Source organism: Carcharodon carcharias, chromosome 16 (genome assembly GCF_017639515.1).
Source record: "Carcharodon carcharias isolate sCarCar2 chromosome 16, sCarCar2.pri, whole genome shotgun sequence".
NCBI lineage: Eukaryota > Metazoa > Chordata > Chondrichthyes > Lamniformes > Lamnidae > Carcharodon > Carcharodon carcharias.
Genome location: NC_054482.1, coordinates 109,158,201 through 109,177,358, shown reverse-complemented (window position 1 = coordinate 109,177,358; position 19,158 = coordinate 109,158,201). Strand labels below are relative to the sequence as shown.

Below are 19,158 nucleotides of genomic sequence, written 5' to 3'. Positions count from 1 at the left end.
AGTTGAAATATAAGCTGGTTTAAGGTGTGTGTGTGGGGGGCGGAGAGAGAGAGAGAGAGAGGTGGAGTGGGGGTGTGGTTGTAGGGACAAACAAGCAGTGATAGAAGCAAATCATCAAAAGATGTCAACAACAATAATACAAAAGAACACATAGGTGTTAAAGTTAAAGTTGGTGATATTATCTAAACGAATGTGCTAATTAAGAATGGATGGTAGGGCACTCAAGGTATATCTCTAGTGGGGGTGGGGAGAGCATAAAAGATGTAAAAAAAAAAAATAAATAAATATTTTTTTTTTTTCTTTTTCTCTTTTTATAATGGAAATAGGTGGGAAAAGGAAAATCTATATAATTTATTGGAAAAAAAAGAAAAGGAAGGGGGAAACAGAAAGGGTGTGGGGATGGGGGAGGGAGCTCACGACCTAAAGTTGTTGAATTCAATATTCAGTCTGGATGGCTGTAAAGTGCCTAGTCGGAAGATGAGGTGTTGTTCCTCCAGTTTGCATTGGGCTTCACTGGAACAATGCAGCAAGCCAAGGACAGACATGTGGGCAAGAAAGCAGGGTGCAGTGTTAAAATGGCAAGCGACAGGGAGGTTTGGGTCATTCTTGCGGACAGACCGCAGGTGTTCTGCAAAGCGGTCACCCAGTTTACGTTTGGTCTCTCCAATGTAGAGGAGACTACATTGGGAGCAACGAATGCAGTAGACTAAGTTGGGGGAAATGCAAGTGAAATGCTGCTTCACTTGAAAGGAGTGTTTGGGTTCTTGGATGGTGAGGAGAGAGGAAGTGAAGGGGCAGGTATTGCATCTTTTGCGTGGGCATGGGGTGGTGCCATAGGAGGGGGTTGAGGAGTAGGGGGTGATGGAGGAGTGGACCAGGGTGTCCCGGAGGGAGCGATCCCTATGGAATGCCGATAGGGGGTGTGAAGGGAAGACGTGTTTGGTGGTGGCATCATGCTGGAGTTGGCGGAAATGGCAGAGGATGATCCTTTGAATGCGGAGGCTGGTGGGGTGATAAGTGAGGACAAGGGGGACCCTATCATGTTTCTGGGAGGGAGTAGAAGGCGTGAGGGCGGATGCGCGGGAGATGGGCCGGACACGGTTGAGGGCCTGTCAACGACCGTGGGTGGAAAACCTCAGTTAAGGAAGAAGGAGGACATGTCAGAGGAACTGTTTTTGAAGGTAGCATCATCGGAACAGATGCGACGGAGGTGAAGGAACTGAGAGAGTGGGATGGAGTCCTTACAGGAAGCGGGGTGTGAGGAGCTGTAGTCGAAATAGCTGTGGGAGTCGGTGGGTTTGTAATGGATATTGGTGGACAGTCTATCACCAGAGATTGAGACAGAGAGGTCAAGGAAGGGAAGGGAAGTGTCAGAGATGGACCAGGTGAAAATGATGGAGGGGTGGAGATTGGAAGCAAAATTAATAAATTTTTCCAAGTCCCGGCCTGGGTCATGCTTGCGGACAGACCAAAGGTGCTCTGCAAAGCGGTCGCCCAGTTTACGTTTGGTCTCTCCAATGTAGAGGAAACCGCATTGGGAGCAGCGAATGCAGTAGACTAAATTGACGGAAGTGCAAGTGTAGAGCTGCTTCACTTGAAAAGAGTGTTTGGGCCCTTGGATGGTGAGGAGGGAAGTAAAGGGGCAAGTGTTGCACCATTCTATTCAATCTCTCCAAAGCCTTGACATCCTCTAAACTGTGGTGCCCAGAATCAAACTCCAGCTATTCCAATATTCCAGTTGACACCTAATCAGAGTATTTTAACGGTTTAGCATAACGCCCATGATTTTGAACTTCATTCCACGATTAATAAAGTCAAAGATTCCATTTGCCCACTACATAATAAATACAGTTCTATAACAACATGCATCTGTACATCGCCTTTTATAGTAAAAGGTTCCAGGATGCTTCACAGGAGCATAACCAGACAAAGGCCGACGCTGAGCGATCGAACAGGGAGACATTGGGACTGTGGCCAAAAGTTTGGTCGATGAAGTAGGTTTCAAGGAGTTTCTTAAAGGACGGGAGAGAGGTGAAGAGGCGAAGTGGTTAAGGGAGGGAATTTCGGAGCATTGGGCAACTGAAGGCACGGCTGCCGGTGGTGGAGCTGCGAAAGAATTGGATGTGGGCAGAGATCTCAGAGTGTAGTAAGGCTGAAGGCTGTTGCAGAGACGGGGTGGAGGGGGTAGGGGGGTGGGGGGGGTGTGCTGGTGGTGGGGTGTTGTTGCAAGGCTATGGATGGATTACAAAGCACACCACCATCTGAAAATAAAAGCTTCATGCACTGATTAGAACTGTGGACGGGTCAAACTGACTGTCTCGGATGGGGATAATTTAACCAGGACAAACCAGTGGTAAGTCTGCTATGGAAACTGCAAGAGATTAGGAGGGGGATAAAAGTTTTGACGGTTTGATAATGCCGTTTTAAGTATGATAAAAAAAATAAACCTGTGGATTATTTTTAGTATAATCTCACTGTGATAATTAGCTCTCTTTGACAAAGAGAAGTGACATCTTCCCATGATACACCCAGCAAAAAACCTTGGCACTTTCGGCACTGTAACACGGAGCCACAATTAGTGCAAGCTCTTGACATATTTCAGCTGCAGCCTTCCATATTAATGCGGGAGAACTTATGCCTCTCGCCTTTCTCGTTTGATGTTGCAGACAGCGCTGATTTTCCATCTCATAAATATTATACGCACAGCTAAATTAATGCCCCAGCAGATGGGAAGCTCCATTGAAGGATGGTGTTTACAATGCTTGCCCGTTTTTGTTTTAGCAGAGCAGTCAGACTGGTTTTTAGCATCGGATTCAAAAAAAATTTGCCCCAAAAAAGCTGTTGGACCACCACTACACTGCCCTGTGATATCTTGTGAATACGTCCAGATATCAGAAATATATTAAGCCAGGCGCAATAATCTATATCAAACAGGAAGGGCTGTAAAGGAAGATTAACAATATACATCCAGAGGACAACGTGGGGTGCAGTGGCTGAATCATAGGCACTGGTCGATCTGTAGTGTGAGATTTAAAGGCACAGGGATGTACTTTGTGGGGGTTGGTTAGCTCAGGTGGCTAGATGGTTAGAGTGTGATGCAGAATGATGCCAACAAAACGTGTTAAATAAACATCCTGGGGGGGGTTACCATTGACCAGAAACTGAACCAGACTAGCCATATAAATACTATGGCTACAAAAGCAGGTCAGGGGTTGAGAATTCTGTGGAGAGTAACTCACCTTCTGACTCCCCAAAAGCTTGTCCAGCATATACAAGGCACAAGTCAGGAATGTGATGGATTACTGTCTGCTTGCTTGAATGAGCAACACTTAAGAAGCTCAACACCTTCTAGGACAAAACAGCCGGCTTGATTGGCACCCCATTCACAAACAGTTACTCCCTCTACCACCTACACACAGTGGTTGCAGTGTGTACCATCTACAAGATGCACTGCAGGAACTCACCAAGACTCCTTCATCAGCACCTTCCAGCGCTGCGACCTCTACCATCTGGAAGGATAAGGGTAACAGATGCATGGGAACACCACCATCTGCAAGCTCTGAGCTCAATAACATCTTTAGATTTTCATTTAGATTTTGATTTTGATTGGTCCATCTTTTAACTGAGTTGGAGTCATATGGCATCTGTTGTGAGGCTAAAATATTGTGGAACCTGTTTCTGGAGGTTTGGGCTAAGATTACTCTTCTAGGCTTTAAGTGCACTGAGGAACCAAGCCTAGCAGCCCACTGCATTCACTGCACACCAGTACAAGAGCGATGGTTGTACAATAAAAGCAAAATACTGCAGGTGCTGGAGATCTGAAATCAAAACAGAAAGTGCTGGAAAAGCTCAGCAGGTCTGGCAGCATCTGTGAAGGGAGAAACAGTGTTAATGTTTCAAGTCCAATATGACTCTTCTTCAGAGCCGAAGAAGAGTAATGGTTGTGTTGGTGGACTAGTCCAGAGGCTAGGACTTTGAATCAAGAGAACGGGTGCTCAAATCCCAGGGCGGCAGAATGAGAATTTGAATTCGGGTTGGGAAAAACTTAGAAATAAAGAGTTGGTAATAGTGAGCATGAAGCCATCAGATTGTAGTAGAAACCCAATTGGCTCACTAATGTCCTTGAGGGAAGGAAACCCCTGTGCTTGGTTTGGCCCAGATGTGGCACCAGAACCATCACACCCCACGACCTCTACCACCAAAATGGACAAGGACAACAGATACATGGGAACACCACCATCTGCAAGTTCCCCTCCAAACCACTGACCAGAGTGACTTGGAAATATATCACCGTTCCTTCACTGTCACTGGGTCAAAATCCTGGAACTCCCTCCCTAATAGCACTGTGGGTGTACCTACACCACAGGAATGGCAGCCGTTCAAGAAGACAGCATCTTCTCAAGGGCATTTAGGGATGGGCAATAAACACTGGCCTAGTCAGCAATGCCCACATCCCATAAAAGAATTTTAAAAAGGACACGGTTTACACATAACTGCTTTTTGAGGTACCCTAACCAGCCACTCAGCTGCATCAGATAGGAAAAAGTGCACAAACCACCCTCTTAGGCATGAGCAATAAATAATGACCTTGCCAACAGCACCCACACTGCTGAAAATTAATATTTTAAAAACGTTGACACAGTCTGAGATGCAACTTAGCCTCACAACCAGGGGCAAGACCAGATCTGTGATCTGTTGATAAGGAGAATTTTAAAAAGTTTCAAATGAGTTTTGTAGGTCACATAGGTATCGAACCAAATGTTAGCCAAAAGAAAAGGTAATAAGGGAGGAAGAATAAATCAGGCAGGAAAAATAAGCAAACTGCAGGGCTGTTTGTAACAGGCCAACAATACCCTGTATTAATTTTGCTTTGGGCCAATTCAAAGCCACATTTCTAAAGTGCAAATGATAGTCAGGGCCATCTGGCTGATGATGAATTGTACTTGATTTGTTTTTTATTCTTTCATGGGATGTGAGCATCGTTGGCTAGGCCAGCCTTTTTTGATCATCACGAATTGTCCTTGAGGAGGTGCTGGTGAGTTCCCTTCTTGAACCGCTGCAGTCCGTGGGCAGAATTTTATGGCCCTGTTTCGGTGGGGACGGGGCTGTAAGATGTGTTGAGACGTTCTAAACCCCATTGACTTCAGCGGGAATGTAAAATCCCACTGCTGTAAAATTTCGCCCCATGTGGTGTAGGTACACCCACAGTGCTGTTAGGGAGGGAGTTCCAGGATTTTGACCCAGCGACAGTGAAGGAACGGTGATATAGTTCCAAGATAGGATGGTGTGCGTGGCTTAGAGAGGAATTTACAGGCTGTGGTGTTCCCATGTATCTACTGCCTTTGTTCTCCTAGGGGGGCTAGAGGTTGGAAGGTGCTTTCGAAGGAGCCTTGGTGAGTTATTGCAGTGCAACTTCTACATGGTGCACACAGTTGGAGGCCATTTGGTTCACTGTGCCAGTGATGAAAGTACTTTCCTATTAGCCCCATTCCCCTCATCTTTCCTTGTAGTTCTGTATTTTTTTCCCTTCATGTATTTATCCAGTTCCCCTTTGAAGGTCGCTATTGAAGCTACTCCTATCATCCTTTCTGCCAACGCATTCCAGATCAATAATTTGCTGTGTTAAACAAGTGTTGCCTCATGTAGCCTTTGATTCATTTTCCAATCACCTTAAACCTGTGTACTCTGGATACCAACCCTCGTGAAATTGGAAGTTCCTCTCTACTTACTCTACCACAACCTCTCATCATTTTGAATACCCCTATCGTATCTGTCCTTCATCTTCTTTGCTGTAAGGAGAACAATCCCAATTACTTGAGTCTCTCCAACTAACTGAAAGCCCTCATAACTAAATGGGAGCATGGAATGCTCTACTACAGTGAGTAGTTGAGTCCAATGTTGCCTGTATCATGGGGGCAGGTGTAAAAAGTATTTGAGGTGATCTGGAACCTGAATTTGTACTTTTTTAAAGAAACTAAGAGTGGATCAGTTTCCTGGAGTGTTTGTGAAGTCCCTCTGTCATACATTCCGTCCTGTTTCAAATCATTGCATTTTTGTTTGAGAGACTTTTCAAGATTCCATAAGAAGGAAATGGCTACTCTTTATTTGGGCTGTGTACCTAACGCCTATTTTTATAAATAGAAAAGTACTTTGCAGTCAAGGGGTATTATTGCCCCTAATCTTGTTTTTTTTTGCAATTACACAGAACGAAATTAATGCTTAGTACATATGTCCTATACATCTCTGTTTAAATAGTGGACAAAAGAATGGTGCGTGAATGTGTTAAACATCCACACAGTGTAATTTTAAGGCCCAAGTGATTTCAAACCTTTCTGTGTTTTAGCTTCATTAAATGTTCAGGAATTCCCCCATCCCATTTCCCTTAATCTAAAATGCAAACAGTCATCCATCAATGTCCTCTGCTGTAATTTATTCTGATAACTAATGAATGTCTGATATTGTTCATTGTATCACTAGAATTGATTCTGAATTCAAGGTGGATCTCAGTGTGTTTTGAGACAAATTACTCAGAATAATAGTTCTATAAATATAATTCTGGTATTTTTCATTTGATTAGGTTCTTATAACCTCAATGGCACAGGAGGACAGTTAGCCCATCATTCCTGTGCTAGCTCTTCAAGTGCAGCTTTCCCAGGCTTACACCACATCCTTTTATATATTCTGTTTTCAAATGCTTACTCATTTTCCCATTAAATGGTGCTTCTATCTGTGCAAAGCAATCCCCGTTGTAATAATAACCCCTCAGTGTGAAAACATTTCTTCTCACATCCCTCTTTATTCTGTTTGTTTCAATCCCAAGGATGGGAATCCCCTCCCCCCCACCCAACAGCCGCTGCTGAGTTCATCTGGTCCCGCTGAAAGTCAGTGGGATTTTGGCTGGGCCACCGAATCTCCTGAGGCAGATACCACCATGATGGGGCCGGAAAACCCAGGCCCAAGTTTGTGAGGGTGACTTTCCTCAGGAATCTTCCTACTTCACCCAACTTTCTCGATGTTACAGCAACATGGAGGAGATTCCCGGTGTGTCCCAGTGTGTTCCCAGTTGTGGATTTGCCAATCATTGCAAGCAACCTGCTACCCTTTCCCCTCTCAAAATATACAATCATCCTGCCGATTTCTATTCAATCTCCTTTCACCTTCTTTGTTCTAGTGAAAGAAACCTTTGCATAATTTCTCACGACTATGCCCCTCATTCAGTGGTATCGCTCCAATCAAGCTTCACTGTTGCTCTAATTGCTTCAATATCCTTCTTTACAATGAGGGACCTAGAATACCACACATCCCAATTTGGGCCTAAACAGTGTCATGCACAAATTTTGCACCACTCCCTTGCTTTTATTGTATTTCAAATGAGGTGTTAAACCAAGGCACCATCTGCCTTCTCAGGTGGGTGTAAGAAATCCTGACAGATTGCTTCAAAGAAGTGGAAAGGAGGTCTCCTCTATATTCTGGCCAACATCTGTTCATCAACCAAGGTCACCAAAACAGGCTAACCAGTCATTATCACATTGCTGTTTGTGGGAGATCGTTGTGCGCAAATGGGTTGCCACGTTTCTTACAATGTAACAGTGACCACACTTCAACAGCACTTCATTAGTTGCAAAGTGCTTTGGGATGTTCTAAGATCATGAAAGATGCTGCGTGAAAGCAAGCTCTTTCTTTCTCTTGTGCAATGTCCCTGGATATAAAACATGTTGCAAATTTCAGGTCCTGCCTGAGATACTTTCTCAGTTTATTCCCATAAGCGGTCCAAGCACCTTACGTTCAGGAATGTGCCCATAGGGTGGAGTGGACTGCAGTAGACAACGCTGGATGAGAATCGTTAAGCTTCTTTATTTGACAAACAGCAGGTGTGAGCATACAGAGCACAAGGTGTCAGCTTAGAAACCAGATCCTGTCCCAGTAAGGAGTATAATTCTTGTGCAGCACATGCCTAACAAGGCTGGTAGCTGGACCGCAGCAAAGTGGTGCCAGCCAGCAGTGGTTTCTTTAAACACCGTAGCCATGCCTTCCTGTACACTGGGTATTCTGGAATGCAGCGGGCCCGGTGTTTGCCATGAACAACACAAACCAATTTCCAGCTTGGGTCCTAAAACAGGTGCTATATTTCTTACTGATATCTCTGAGGCGCCCAATAGCTAGTTTGGGCAGCCAACCTGCACAACGTCCAAACCAATTTGGCGTTGGATGCGTTTCAAACTCTGTTTGGGCTCCGAAGTTTGGATCCCTAAATTGGAGTTTTTTTTTTGCAGTTGTTTTCTGCCCAGAAAGATGGCGCAAAAAAGGTTTGGCTTCGCCACTCGCAATTAAATCCCACCAAAACCAATTAAGTTCAGGTCGTTCCTCAAGGATAAGAAAAAGATATATATTTTTAAAAGGGCCACACTGCCTCTATCTGGTGTGCTCTGGTCAGCCTTTTGCTTCTGATTGGCTCTGGGTTTGTGGGATCTTGCTGTCCCCAAAATGGCTGCCCCATTTGCCTATTTAACAGCAACCTCCACCTTTCTAAGTGATTCACTGCACTTTGAGGACTTCTTTTTGAGTCTGTAGGCGTAAATCTGTCTTTTCTACACCAGTGCATTGCCTTGAGTTCTGGCCCGTTACATGCGTCCTTTATTTGGATAGAGCTTGTTAAATTGAGCACATCTGGCTTCTTTACTGTTTCAACCCATATTCTAACTGACTCCATTTGTTTTGATCAGTACCCCAGCAAACAATTACAGAGCTTAATTATTCCACTATTAACCTAATATTTCATTCAATGTACCAGAATTGTTGCACAACACACACGTTTAATTGAGCCACCTGGCACAAAGGCAAAGTCGATTTGAAAGTGGTGTTGTATAACTTTTGATGCACAGCTCGCCTTGCGGCTTTCCATTGCAAATGTATTAATTGTCCTGTGCCACACACTGAGTGCACGCCGGGTGTTATTCCCATTCCTACACTTACATCCGTTGGCAAGTCTATTAATTCACCCGGGTAGACTCCATTATGGGAGATGTTATTCCTCCTCACCTGGTTTTCCTCTCTGCCCCGCATCGTCTAGATGATGATGAAAATTGCCCCCCTTTCGAGTGAGCGAAATATCCAATATTGTGGCGGGTGGCGGAGGAACAAGGAGGAATTGCTCTGGCTGCTCTGTACATCTCTCTCTATCGTAAAGGTGTTGACAGAGAGAGCCTGTTAACGATGCCGTTTATACACAGGCCCTAGTGCTCCCAGCAGGGAGATTTACATGTTAGCAGCGCCATCTGCCTTGGGAACATTGACTGTAGCCAAAACTTTGGTGAGTGCCCCCCCATCACAGGAAACTGCACTGGGACAACTAGTCCAGGATATTGATCCAAGTAACAGGTCTCCCTCATCTTTGTTGCTTTTTCCAATGACCTTTTTCTAGCTTATAAAATCTGCCTTTTCCTATCCCTCCTGTCTCTCTGTGTATCTGCCCCTGTTTCACCCTTTGTATCTTTCTCTCTTTTCCCGCCTGTTTGTCTCTCCACCTCTTCATTTTACTCCGTATCTCTCACCGTATCTGTTTTTCTCACCCTATATTGCCCTGTATTTCTGGTCCTCTGTCTTTATCTTTCGTGCTCCTTGCCCAGTTCTCTGTCACTCTGTCTTTCTCGCTGTTTCCTCCTTGCTATCTACATTGTTCCCTGTCTCTCTCTCTCTCTCTCTCATCTCTCCGGAGTGAAATTTATAGACCCCCACCGGCATTTTTTGAAGGTGGGGGGGGCTCGTAACATAAGGCGGGTAGCCTGCCCGCCACCTTCCCACTTACCCCGACCTCTCTCCCATATAATGACACCACGTAAGAGCCCCCAACACAATTTTATGTGCAAAAGGGTAAGGTGGAGGCAGGGCGAGCAGCTTTCACAGTATGGGCTGCTGTGAGGCAGAAGGGGGGTGGGTACCTCCTTTGGGTGAAGGGGGGGTGGGATCCCCTGCATCCATCAGGGGCACCCTCCTCTAAGAACATACCCCTCCTTTATCCCTCCCTCCTGCCCTTTAAAACTCGACACCCCACCCTCCCCCCCATCCATCACTTGGGTCTGCGAGGCAAGCCTGACCAAAACCCTTTACTTACCTAAAGTCCAGGTTCAATTACTTCTTCATATTCATGGACTGCCTGTTGTCCCAGCAGTGGCCATGACTCCATTCTGGGGCTGCCGGGGCTACAGAGCTGCTGGCCAATCATACTGGGTGGCAGGTCTCCAGGGAGGGACTTCCTCCCAGATGGGGATGGTGGGTCCCACTGTGATCTAGTTAAGGCAACTTCCAGCGTATTATCACTGTGGTTTCCCTGCATGACTGATGGACCTTTTAGTTGGAGGGGGAGCAGGTAAACTGTCCCCCTGTAAAATTCACCTCCATGTCTCCCTCTTCCCCTCCCAGTATCTCTCTCTGTCTGCCTCTGTGTCTCTCTTTCTCTCCCTCTGTCAATCTTGCTCCCTGTCTATCTCTCTCTGTTTGCAGTCTCTGCTTCTCTCTGTCCCTACCTGGCTCCCTGATTCCCGTTCTCTGTTTCTCAATGTCTGTCTGTCTGATTCTCTCTCTTGTGTTGACTTACAATATCTATTCTTACTTTACAGGTTAATCTACTGGCATTTGGAGTTATTATTTACAAAGTATTCCGACACACTTCCATGTTGAAACCAGAAGTGAGCTGCTATGAAAATATTAGGTAAGTCTGAAACCAGTAATCATTCAATTAAAGCACAGTCCTAAGATTCATAATGAAATGGTGCTCACTAACTGGGGTTATCTTATTGTTAACAAACTTCTTTCCTGCCATCAGAAAACATTTTATTAAATTTTTATTATGAAATATTACATTTTCTTAAGTGGTCTGAATATACTCAAGTTATCAGTATGGGAAGGGTAATATTAAGATGGTAAAGTTACCAGTTAACACTGAATATAGTGTTGTTCTGCAACACCATGAATTGGGTACTTCAAGGGATAATGAATAGGACCAGTTGATAGGGTAAAGTGGTATTATCACTGGACTCGTATTCTGGAGACCCAAGGTAATGCTCGGGGAACCCAGGTTCGAATCCCACCACGGCAGATGGTTAAAAATCTGATGATGACCACCAAACCTTGCTGATTGCTGTAAAAACCCAGCTGGCTCACTAATATCCTTTAGGGAAGGAAACCTGCTGTCCTTGTGCCTACACGTGACTCCAGACCCACAGCAATGTTGTTGACTCTTAAAATTCCCCCTGAACAAGGGCAATTAGGGATGAACAATAAATGCTGGCTGAGCCAGTGATGGCCACTTCCCATGAGCAAAAAAAGAAATTCCAGGAATGGAAACCCGCAGGCTTATGTCAACAAACAGAGTGACAAAGCAATCAATGTTTTTTTTTAACACTCCAGAGATCTTTCTCAAAGATTTAAAGGGCAGGATTTTTAAATTCCTTGACAACTTAACTGTTCCATTTGACAGGCGCTTTTGACTGTTCCTCTTGACAATTTTGACAGGTCCTCTTGACAGGTCCTCTTTGTTACATTGTTAAGGTTTGTTAATTACATTGTTGAGGTTAAGAGAAACACATGTTGGATATTAATTGTCTTTGAGCAAATATACATAGGGATAGCTGGGACACTGGGCTGAATGGGAGAGAAGCTGTGAGACTGAATAAGTCAATAAACTCTCTTAATAAATAAGAGCTCTGTGTCTTGATTTCTGTTTCTTCAATTAGCTTGGATCTCATTAATACTCTTGACATGTTTGACAGGTCCTCTTGACACTTTTGGTAGGTCCTTTTAACAGGACATCTTGACATTTTTGACAGGTCCTCTTGATACTTTTGCAAGTTGATTTTGATAGGTCTGTTGACAGTTCCAATGAGCTTGACAGTTAATAAGTTTATGCACTTTTTACACACATTCATGCCTAATTTTAACAATTGCAAAGGACACCTTACCTATCCAAAGGGCACCTGACTTCCCCCAAAAGTGTCCCAGGATCAGATCCAGAAGGGTACCTCGCCTTTCCAAAGGAGTACCCTGGCTATTCAAATGAATCCACAAAGTGCAAACCTGCTTTAACCAGATCTACTCTGCACCCTCCTGGGATACAAAAATCCAACTTCAGTGGAGCCAGCTGACGATATGTGGCCAGCTGCCTCCATGAACTGAGCATGTGCATAATGCTAAGTTCCATTCCCGCGCCCGTGAAGTGCCACGTTCAGGGCGGGACTTAATTTTTGTGAACTCCCGCCTTTCTCACCATGGTGTAGACGCTCTCCATCGCGGTGAATATCCGGGCCTAAGTAAGGAGAGCAGATTTTCCCTGATGGGTTTTTACAGCAATCCAACAGCTACCATTGCTGACACTAGTTCCAGGATGTATTTATTTAAAAAGGATTCACAGATGCTCTGGTGGATTAAATTCGTACCTTTGGATGATGAGTCCAGTAAGATAACCTTTGCGCTACTGTTCCCTATAAGAAGAAAAACGAGCCTTTCCAGATAAGAATAACCTTGTGGTTTTGGTATCAAAGCTTTCTCAAGCAAATCTATGTTGTGATGAATTGTACTTTTCTGCCACATGACTCAAGTATTTTTTAATTCTCGCTGAAAAACCAATGAAAGTTCCTCAGATGTCCAAGAATAAAAAGAGGTCATGTCTGAAAATGCAACAGCTGCAGGAGAAGCTGATGTTCTCAAATACCCCTTCACGCTAAATAAGATGCATCCAGCAATCAGCTGGCCACCAGAAGTAACAAGTGAGGACAGAGCTCCACAAACCTGCAAGCAGTGAAAGCTTATTAATCCCCTGTGATGAATAGCCCCTGTTCTAAAAGTGACAACAATATAATTCAGCTAAAACCTTCTCCTCAGATTGCAGACTGCTGGAGAAGGGAATGAACTCAGGTCCAACTAACTCTCCTGCTTGGAGGTTTCTCCTTATTTTTGTCTGAAGTTCCTGTGGTGTAACAGTTATTTTCTTTCACCTATTGTTGATGCTTGCTGAGGTTCACTTTAACAAGAGCCAAGGGGGGAGGCAGTGGCGTTGTGGTATTGTCACTGGACTAGTAATCCAGAGACCCAGAGCAATACTCTGGAGTTTGAGTACCACCATGGTGGAATTTGAATAAAAACCTGGAATTAAAGGTCTAATGATGACCATGAAACCATTGAAGATTGGCGTAAAAACCCAACTGGTTCACTAATGTCCTTCAGAGAAATCTGCTGTCCTTACCTGGTCTGGCCTAAATGTGACTCCATACCCACAGCAATGTGGTTGACTCTTAAATACCCGGAAACTCCATCAAATGGACTGAAGTGGTTCAAGATGACGGCTCACCACAGTTAGGGATGGGCAATAAATGCTGGCCTAGCCAGTGATACAAACATCCCATGAATGAATAAACAAAAAAGCTCTGCTACATTATACAAATCAGCATTCTGCAGGAACAAAACATATGAACCGATAGCGCAAATAGAAATAAATAAGTACGATCTGATAGCCATTATGTGGCTACAGGACGACAGAGATTGAGGACTGAATATTGAAGGGTATGTGACATTTAGGAAGGACAGGAAGTCAGGAAAAGGTGGAGGAGTGGCTTTGTTAATTAATGATGGTATTAGCACATTAGAGAGGGATGACCTAAGTTTAGGAAACCAGAATGTAGAAGCAATTTGAATTGAGATGAGAAAGGATAAAGGTAAGAAGTCACTTATGGGGGTGGTGTACAGACCCCCTCATTGTAACTACACAGTAGGACAGGGTATAAAGGAAGAGAATTGGATCTTGCCAGAAAGGTACAGCAATAATCATGGAGGATTTTAATCTACATATAGGCTGGAAAAATCAGATGGACAAAGGTAGCGTTGATGAAGAGTTTATAGAGTGTCTTCGGGACAGTTTCTTAGAATAGCACATGTTGGAGCCAACCAAAGAGCAGTCTATACTAGACCTGGTATTGTATAACAAGGTAGGATTAATTGATGGCCTCCTAGTAAAGGCACCCCTAGGTAGTAGCAATCATAATATGATTGAATTTTACATTAATTTTGAGGGAGAAACAAGTTCATCCAAAATTAGTTTTTTAAACTTAAATAAAGACAATTATGAGGGCAGGAAAGCAGAGCTAGCTAAAGCGAACTGGCTAATGAGGTTAAGAGATATGTCAACACAGGTTCAGTGGCAGATCTTTAAAGGGATATTTCAGAATGCACAGAATATATACATTCCAATGAGAAAGAAAAATTACAAGGAGAAGAGCCACAATCCGTGGTTAACTAAAGAAGTTAAGGACAGCATCAAACTTAAGGAAAAAGCACATCGGCCAGAATTTTGCACCCTACAGACTGGGACGTGCCTGACTCGAATGGGCATGAAATTGCGCAAGATGACGCCAGGCAAGTGTCCTGACACCATGGTGCACTCGCGCGATATTTTGCTCGGTGGGCGGGCGCAGAAGTCGGAAGGGCGCCCACCAACAATTAAGAGGGCATTTAAACCCGTTAACAGCCCAATTGTCAGCGATTTTCTGTGGCCCGGCTAACTGTACAGCTGGCGGGGGGGCCAATCGGCCAGGCGGGCTTTGCATTTTTGATGAAACCTCATCCAAGGGCGGAATGAAATCTCCTTTAGGATTCTAAATAAAAATAAATATCTGGGGATTGTTTCTTTTTTTCGTGAGGTCTGCTTTCAGGTGCTTGATTGTGCTGCATAGACATTTTTTACAGCATTTTTGGGCTTTCCTTTATGACGTGGGGGTCTGCAGCTCCCTGAGGCCTCTGTCTGCCTTCAGGGAGCTCACTGGAAGCGCTCACCAGCACCCGCGGTGACGCCTACACCGGCCCCCTTTCCACCCCCAACGGCAGTGCTGAGCCTTTCTCCAGGCCGGTTTCACGCTGGCTGATCGTTAATTAGCCAGCCAGCCTAAGATCGCGGTCAAGAGCCAATCATTTCACATCCGTTTCCGGGCCAGCCAATCACGTGTGCCCGACAAAGGAACCATTCAGACCATAATTATGCAAAGACAGGTCACAGGTCAGAAGGTTGGAAAGAATGTAAAGAACAGCAAAGAATGACAAGAATTAATAAGGAGGGAAAAATTAGCGCATAAGAAAAAGCAAGCTGGTAACACAAAAATGGATGGTAAGAGTTTCTACTGATATATAAATAAAAAAAGAGTTAACAAAGTGAGCATTGGTCCTGTAGAGATTGCGTCTGGGGGATTGATAATGGAAAGCTGGGAGATGGCGGATGGATTAAACAGGTATTTTGCTTCAGTCTTCACTATAGCAACATCCCAGAAATAGCTGTAAATCAGCAAATGGAAGGGAAGGAGGAACTCGGGAAAATTACGATCACCAGGGAAGTGGTATTGAGAAAATTGTTGGGGCTGCAGGCTGACAAATCCCCAGGTCCAGGTGGACTTCACCCTAAGGCCTTGAAAGAAATGGTTGGTGAGATAGTTGAGGCACTGGTTTTAATTTAACAAAATTCCCTAGGTTCGGGGAAGATTCTATTAGATTGGAAAATACTAAATATAATTCCTTTATTCAAAAAGTGAGTGAGACAGAAAGCAGGAAACTACAGGCCAGTTAGCTTAACATCTGTCATAGGGAAAATGTTAGAAGCTTTTATTAAAGGTGTTATAGCAGGATGCTTAGAATAATTCAAGGCAATCAGGCAGAGTCAGCATGGTTTTGTAAAAGGGAAATAATGTTTAACCAATTTATTGGAGTTCTTTGAAGGAGTCACATGTGCTGTGGATAAAAGGGAACCAGTGGATGTACTGTAATTAGATTTTCAGAAGGCATTTGATAAAATCTCAGATCAAAGCTCATGGTATAGGGGGTCACATATTGGCATGGATAGAAGATTGACTAGCTAATAGAAAGCAGAGAATAGGCATAAATGGGTCTTTTTCTGGTTGGCAGGATGCAACAAGTAATGTGTTACAGGGGCAAGTGCTGGGGCCTCAACTTTTTACAATTTATATAAGTGACTTGGATGAAGGGACTGAAGGAATGGTGGCTAAATTTGCTGACGATGCATAGATAGGTGGAAAAGTAAATTGCAAAGTGGATGTAAGGACACAAGGATTACAAAGTGACATAGATAGGTTAAGTGAGTGGTCAAAGATCTGCCAAATGGAGTATAATGTTGGCAAATGTGAAACTGTGCATTTTGACAGGAAGAATAAAAACTAAACATAATCTAAATGGTGAGAGATTGCAAAGCTCTGAGATTCAGAGGGATCTGGATGTCCTAGTGCATGAATCACAAAAGGTTAGTGTGCAGGTACAGCAGGTAGTTAAGAAAGCTAATAAAATATTATCATTTATTATGAGGAGATTTCTTTACAAAAGTAGGGAGGTTATGCTTCAGTTGTACAGGGCATTGGTGAGACCAAATCTGGAGTGCTGTGTACTGTACTGGTCTCCTTATTTAAATAAAGATGTAAATGTGTTAGAAGCAGTTCAGAGAAGGTTTACTAGACTTTTACTAAGAATGGGCAGATTTTCTTATGAGGAAGGCTGGACAGGTTAGGCTTGTAGCCACTGGAGTTTAGATGAGTAAGAGGCAACTTAATTGAAACCTTTAAGACCCTGAGGGGTCTTGTTAAGGTGTATGTGGAGAGGATGTTTCCCCTTGTGGGAGAATCTGGAACTAGGTATCACCATTTAAAAATAAAGGGTCACTCATTTAAGACAGAGGTGAGGAGAATTTTTTTCTCTCAGAGGGTTGTGAGTCTTTGGAATGCTCTTTCTCAAAGGGAAGGATGGAAGCAGAGGAGAGTAACTCAGCCCCTGACTCCCCAAAGCCTGTCCACCTTCTACAAGCCACAAGTCAGGAGGGTGATGGAATTTCTCCCCACTTGCCTGGATGAGTGCAGCTCTAACACTCGAGAAGCTGGACACCATCCAGCACAAAGCAGCCTGCCTGATTGGCAGCCCGTCCAAACAACTATTCCCTCCACCAGCAACACACAGTGGCAGCAGTGTGTACCATCTACAAGATGCGTTGCAGAAACTTACCAAGGCTCCTTCAACAGCACCTTCCAAATCCGCAACCTCTACCAGTTAGAAGGACAAGGGCAGCAGATGCATGGGAACACCACCACCCTCCAAACCACTCGCCATCCTGACTTGGAAATGTATCGAAATATATGGCTGGGTCAAAATCCTGGCACTCCTAAAAGTAGGTGTACTACACGGACTGCAGCGGTTCAAGAAGGCAGCTCATCACCACCTGCTCAAGGGCAATTAGGGATGGGCTACACCAACATCCTCATCTTTTTATGAATGAATAAACAAACAAAAGAGCTTAAAAATGTTGCTACATGCAAGCCCTGGTCCTGATGTCAGGCCTGCTCTCCTGCCCTTGTGCTACCTCATCATAGCTGCTACAAAACACACCCAAACTCCGTCGGACATTTGAAAAATGCAGCGGGCAATGAAAAATTGCAGGTGACTGGGTCATTAACAAGCTCAATATCTTGTTAATTGGTAATTTCAAGATGGCGGGTGGGCTGCCAAATTCCATATCCGCTTGCCCTCCGTAATTTCAGAAACTGTCATGATGACATCGTATTACACACCTGAAGTGATCGTGTCCTATTGTATGTTCGAGCAGGGGTAAGACCCGCCCAAATAGGGGCAGTGTAACCCAGTCCCATGTATCAGTAGCACAATGGATTAGGCGGTTTAAGCTGATCACTTCCTTCAATGAAATGTCACAAAAGCACCTCAGTTCCTGCCCATTCCACATTCAGGTATGTTATTCAGCATCCTGGGTAAACTTAGCAGGCGATCCCTCGCCTCGGTTTACCTGAGTGAAGCTAGCACTTAGAGGCTGCCTTAGAGAGCACTAATCTTGGTGAGATGGTGGAAGTAGATTCAATAAGTAGCTTTCAAAAAAATTTGGATGCATACATGAGAATGAAAAAAGTTTATGGATCTTATGGGAAAGAGCGAGGGTATTGTGGGGTGAAATTGGACAAATTGGATAGTTCTTTCGAAGAGCCAGCACAGAGAAAGCAGCTTGAATGGCCTCCTCCTGTCCTGTAAAAATTCTATGATGTGGAACCAATTTAAGGAATGATCACGAGTGAATTCATCTGCCAGCAATGGCCAAGAAAGAAACAATGAAACAATTGCATTTATATAGCATCTTTCACCACCTCAGGATATTCCAAAGTACTTTTGAATTGTAGCCACTGTTATAATGTAGGAAACATGGCAGCAAAATTGCACACAGAAAGATCCCACAAATAGCAGTGCGATAATGGCATCTGTTTTTAGTGATGTTGGGACAGGGATCTATGCTGACCAGGACCACCAGTAAGCACTTTCCTGTTCTCCTATGAGATGAACCCTCTTCTGCTGATGGTGGTGGGAATCTGGAGCTCACCGCCTGAAAGGGTAGTAGAGGCAGAAACCCTCATAACGTTTAAGAAGTATTTGGACGTGCACTTGCAATGCCATGCCATTCAAGGCTATGGGCCTAGAGCTGGAAAATGGGATTAGAATAGTTAGGTACTTGTTTGACCGGTGCAGACTCGATGGGCCGAAGGGCCTTTTTCTGTGCTATTGATCTCTATGATGCTATAGTGCCACGGGAACATTTATGTCCACTTGAGAAAGTAGATGGTGTCCTGAAAGTGAAGACTGTGGATTTAATCCGGGACTGTGGTTAAGTCCTTAGCCTGATGCTAGTCATAATTGTCCAGCTTTAATACTGATGACCAAGATCTCATTAACAAACTTCCATTGTATTTACTAGGTCATGTGCTCGTGGTGCCTTAGCATTATTGTTCCTCCTTGGAGCTACCTGGACCTTCGGTGTTTTGCACATTATCAAGGGATCCATGGTGACAGCACATCTTTTCGCCATCTCTAACGCATTCCAAGGGATGTTCATCTTTATATTTCTCTGCGTCTTGTCAAAGAAAGTAAGTGCTACCTTGCAACAAGATGGTAAATGTTTGAAAGGTGAAAGGGAATGAATCTTTTCCAGGGTAAAGGGTGGAGTGGTGGGAGCATCAGCATTTTAACACTGTTGGCAATGCAAACCCAAAGAATGATGAAAGAAAGACCAAGTATCTTTCATAAACTCAGGCCAAAGTGTTTTACAACCAGAGAAGTACTTTTGTGAAG

At 44.1% G+C, this 19,158-nt stretch overlaps 1 protein-coding gene across 1 annotated transcript in view; it reads left to right on the top strand.

Moving 5' to 3' along the window:
• The window catches only part of adgrl4 (adhesion G protein-coupled receptor L4), a 132,879-nt gene that overhangs the window by 93,576 nt on the left and 20,145 nt on the right, over nucleotides 1–19,158 (top strand). The window contains exons 13-14 of the mRNA XM_041208878.1: nucleotides 10,617–10,708; nucleotides 18,785–18,953. Coding sequence (XP_041064812.1) covers nucleotides 10,617–10,708; nucleotides 18,785–18,953 — 261 coding nt within the window. The remainder of the gene's footprint in view (nucleotides 1–10,616; nucleotides 10,709–18,784; nucleotides 18,954–19,158) is intronic.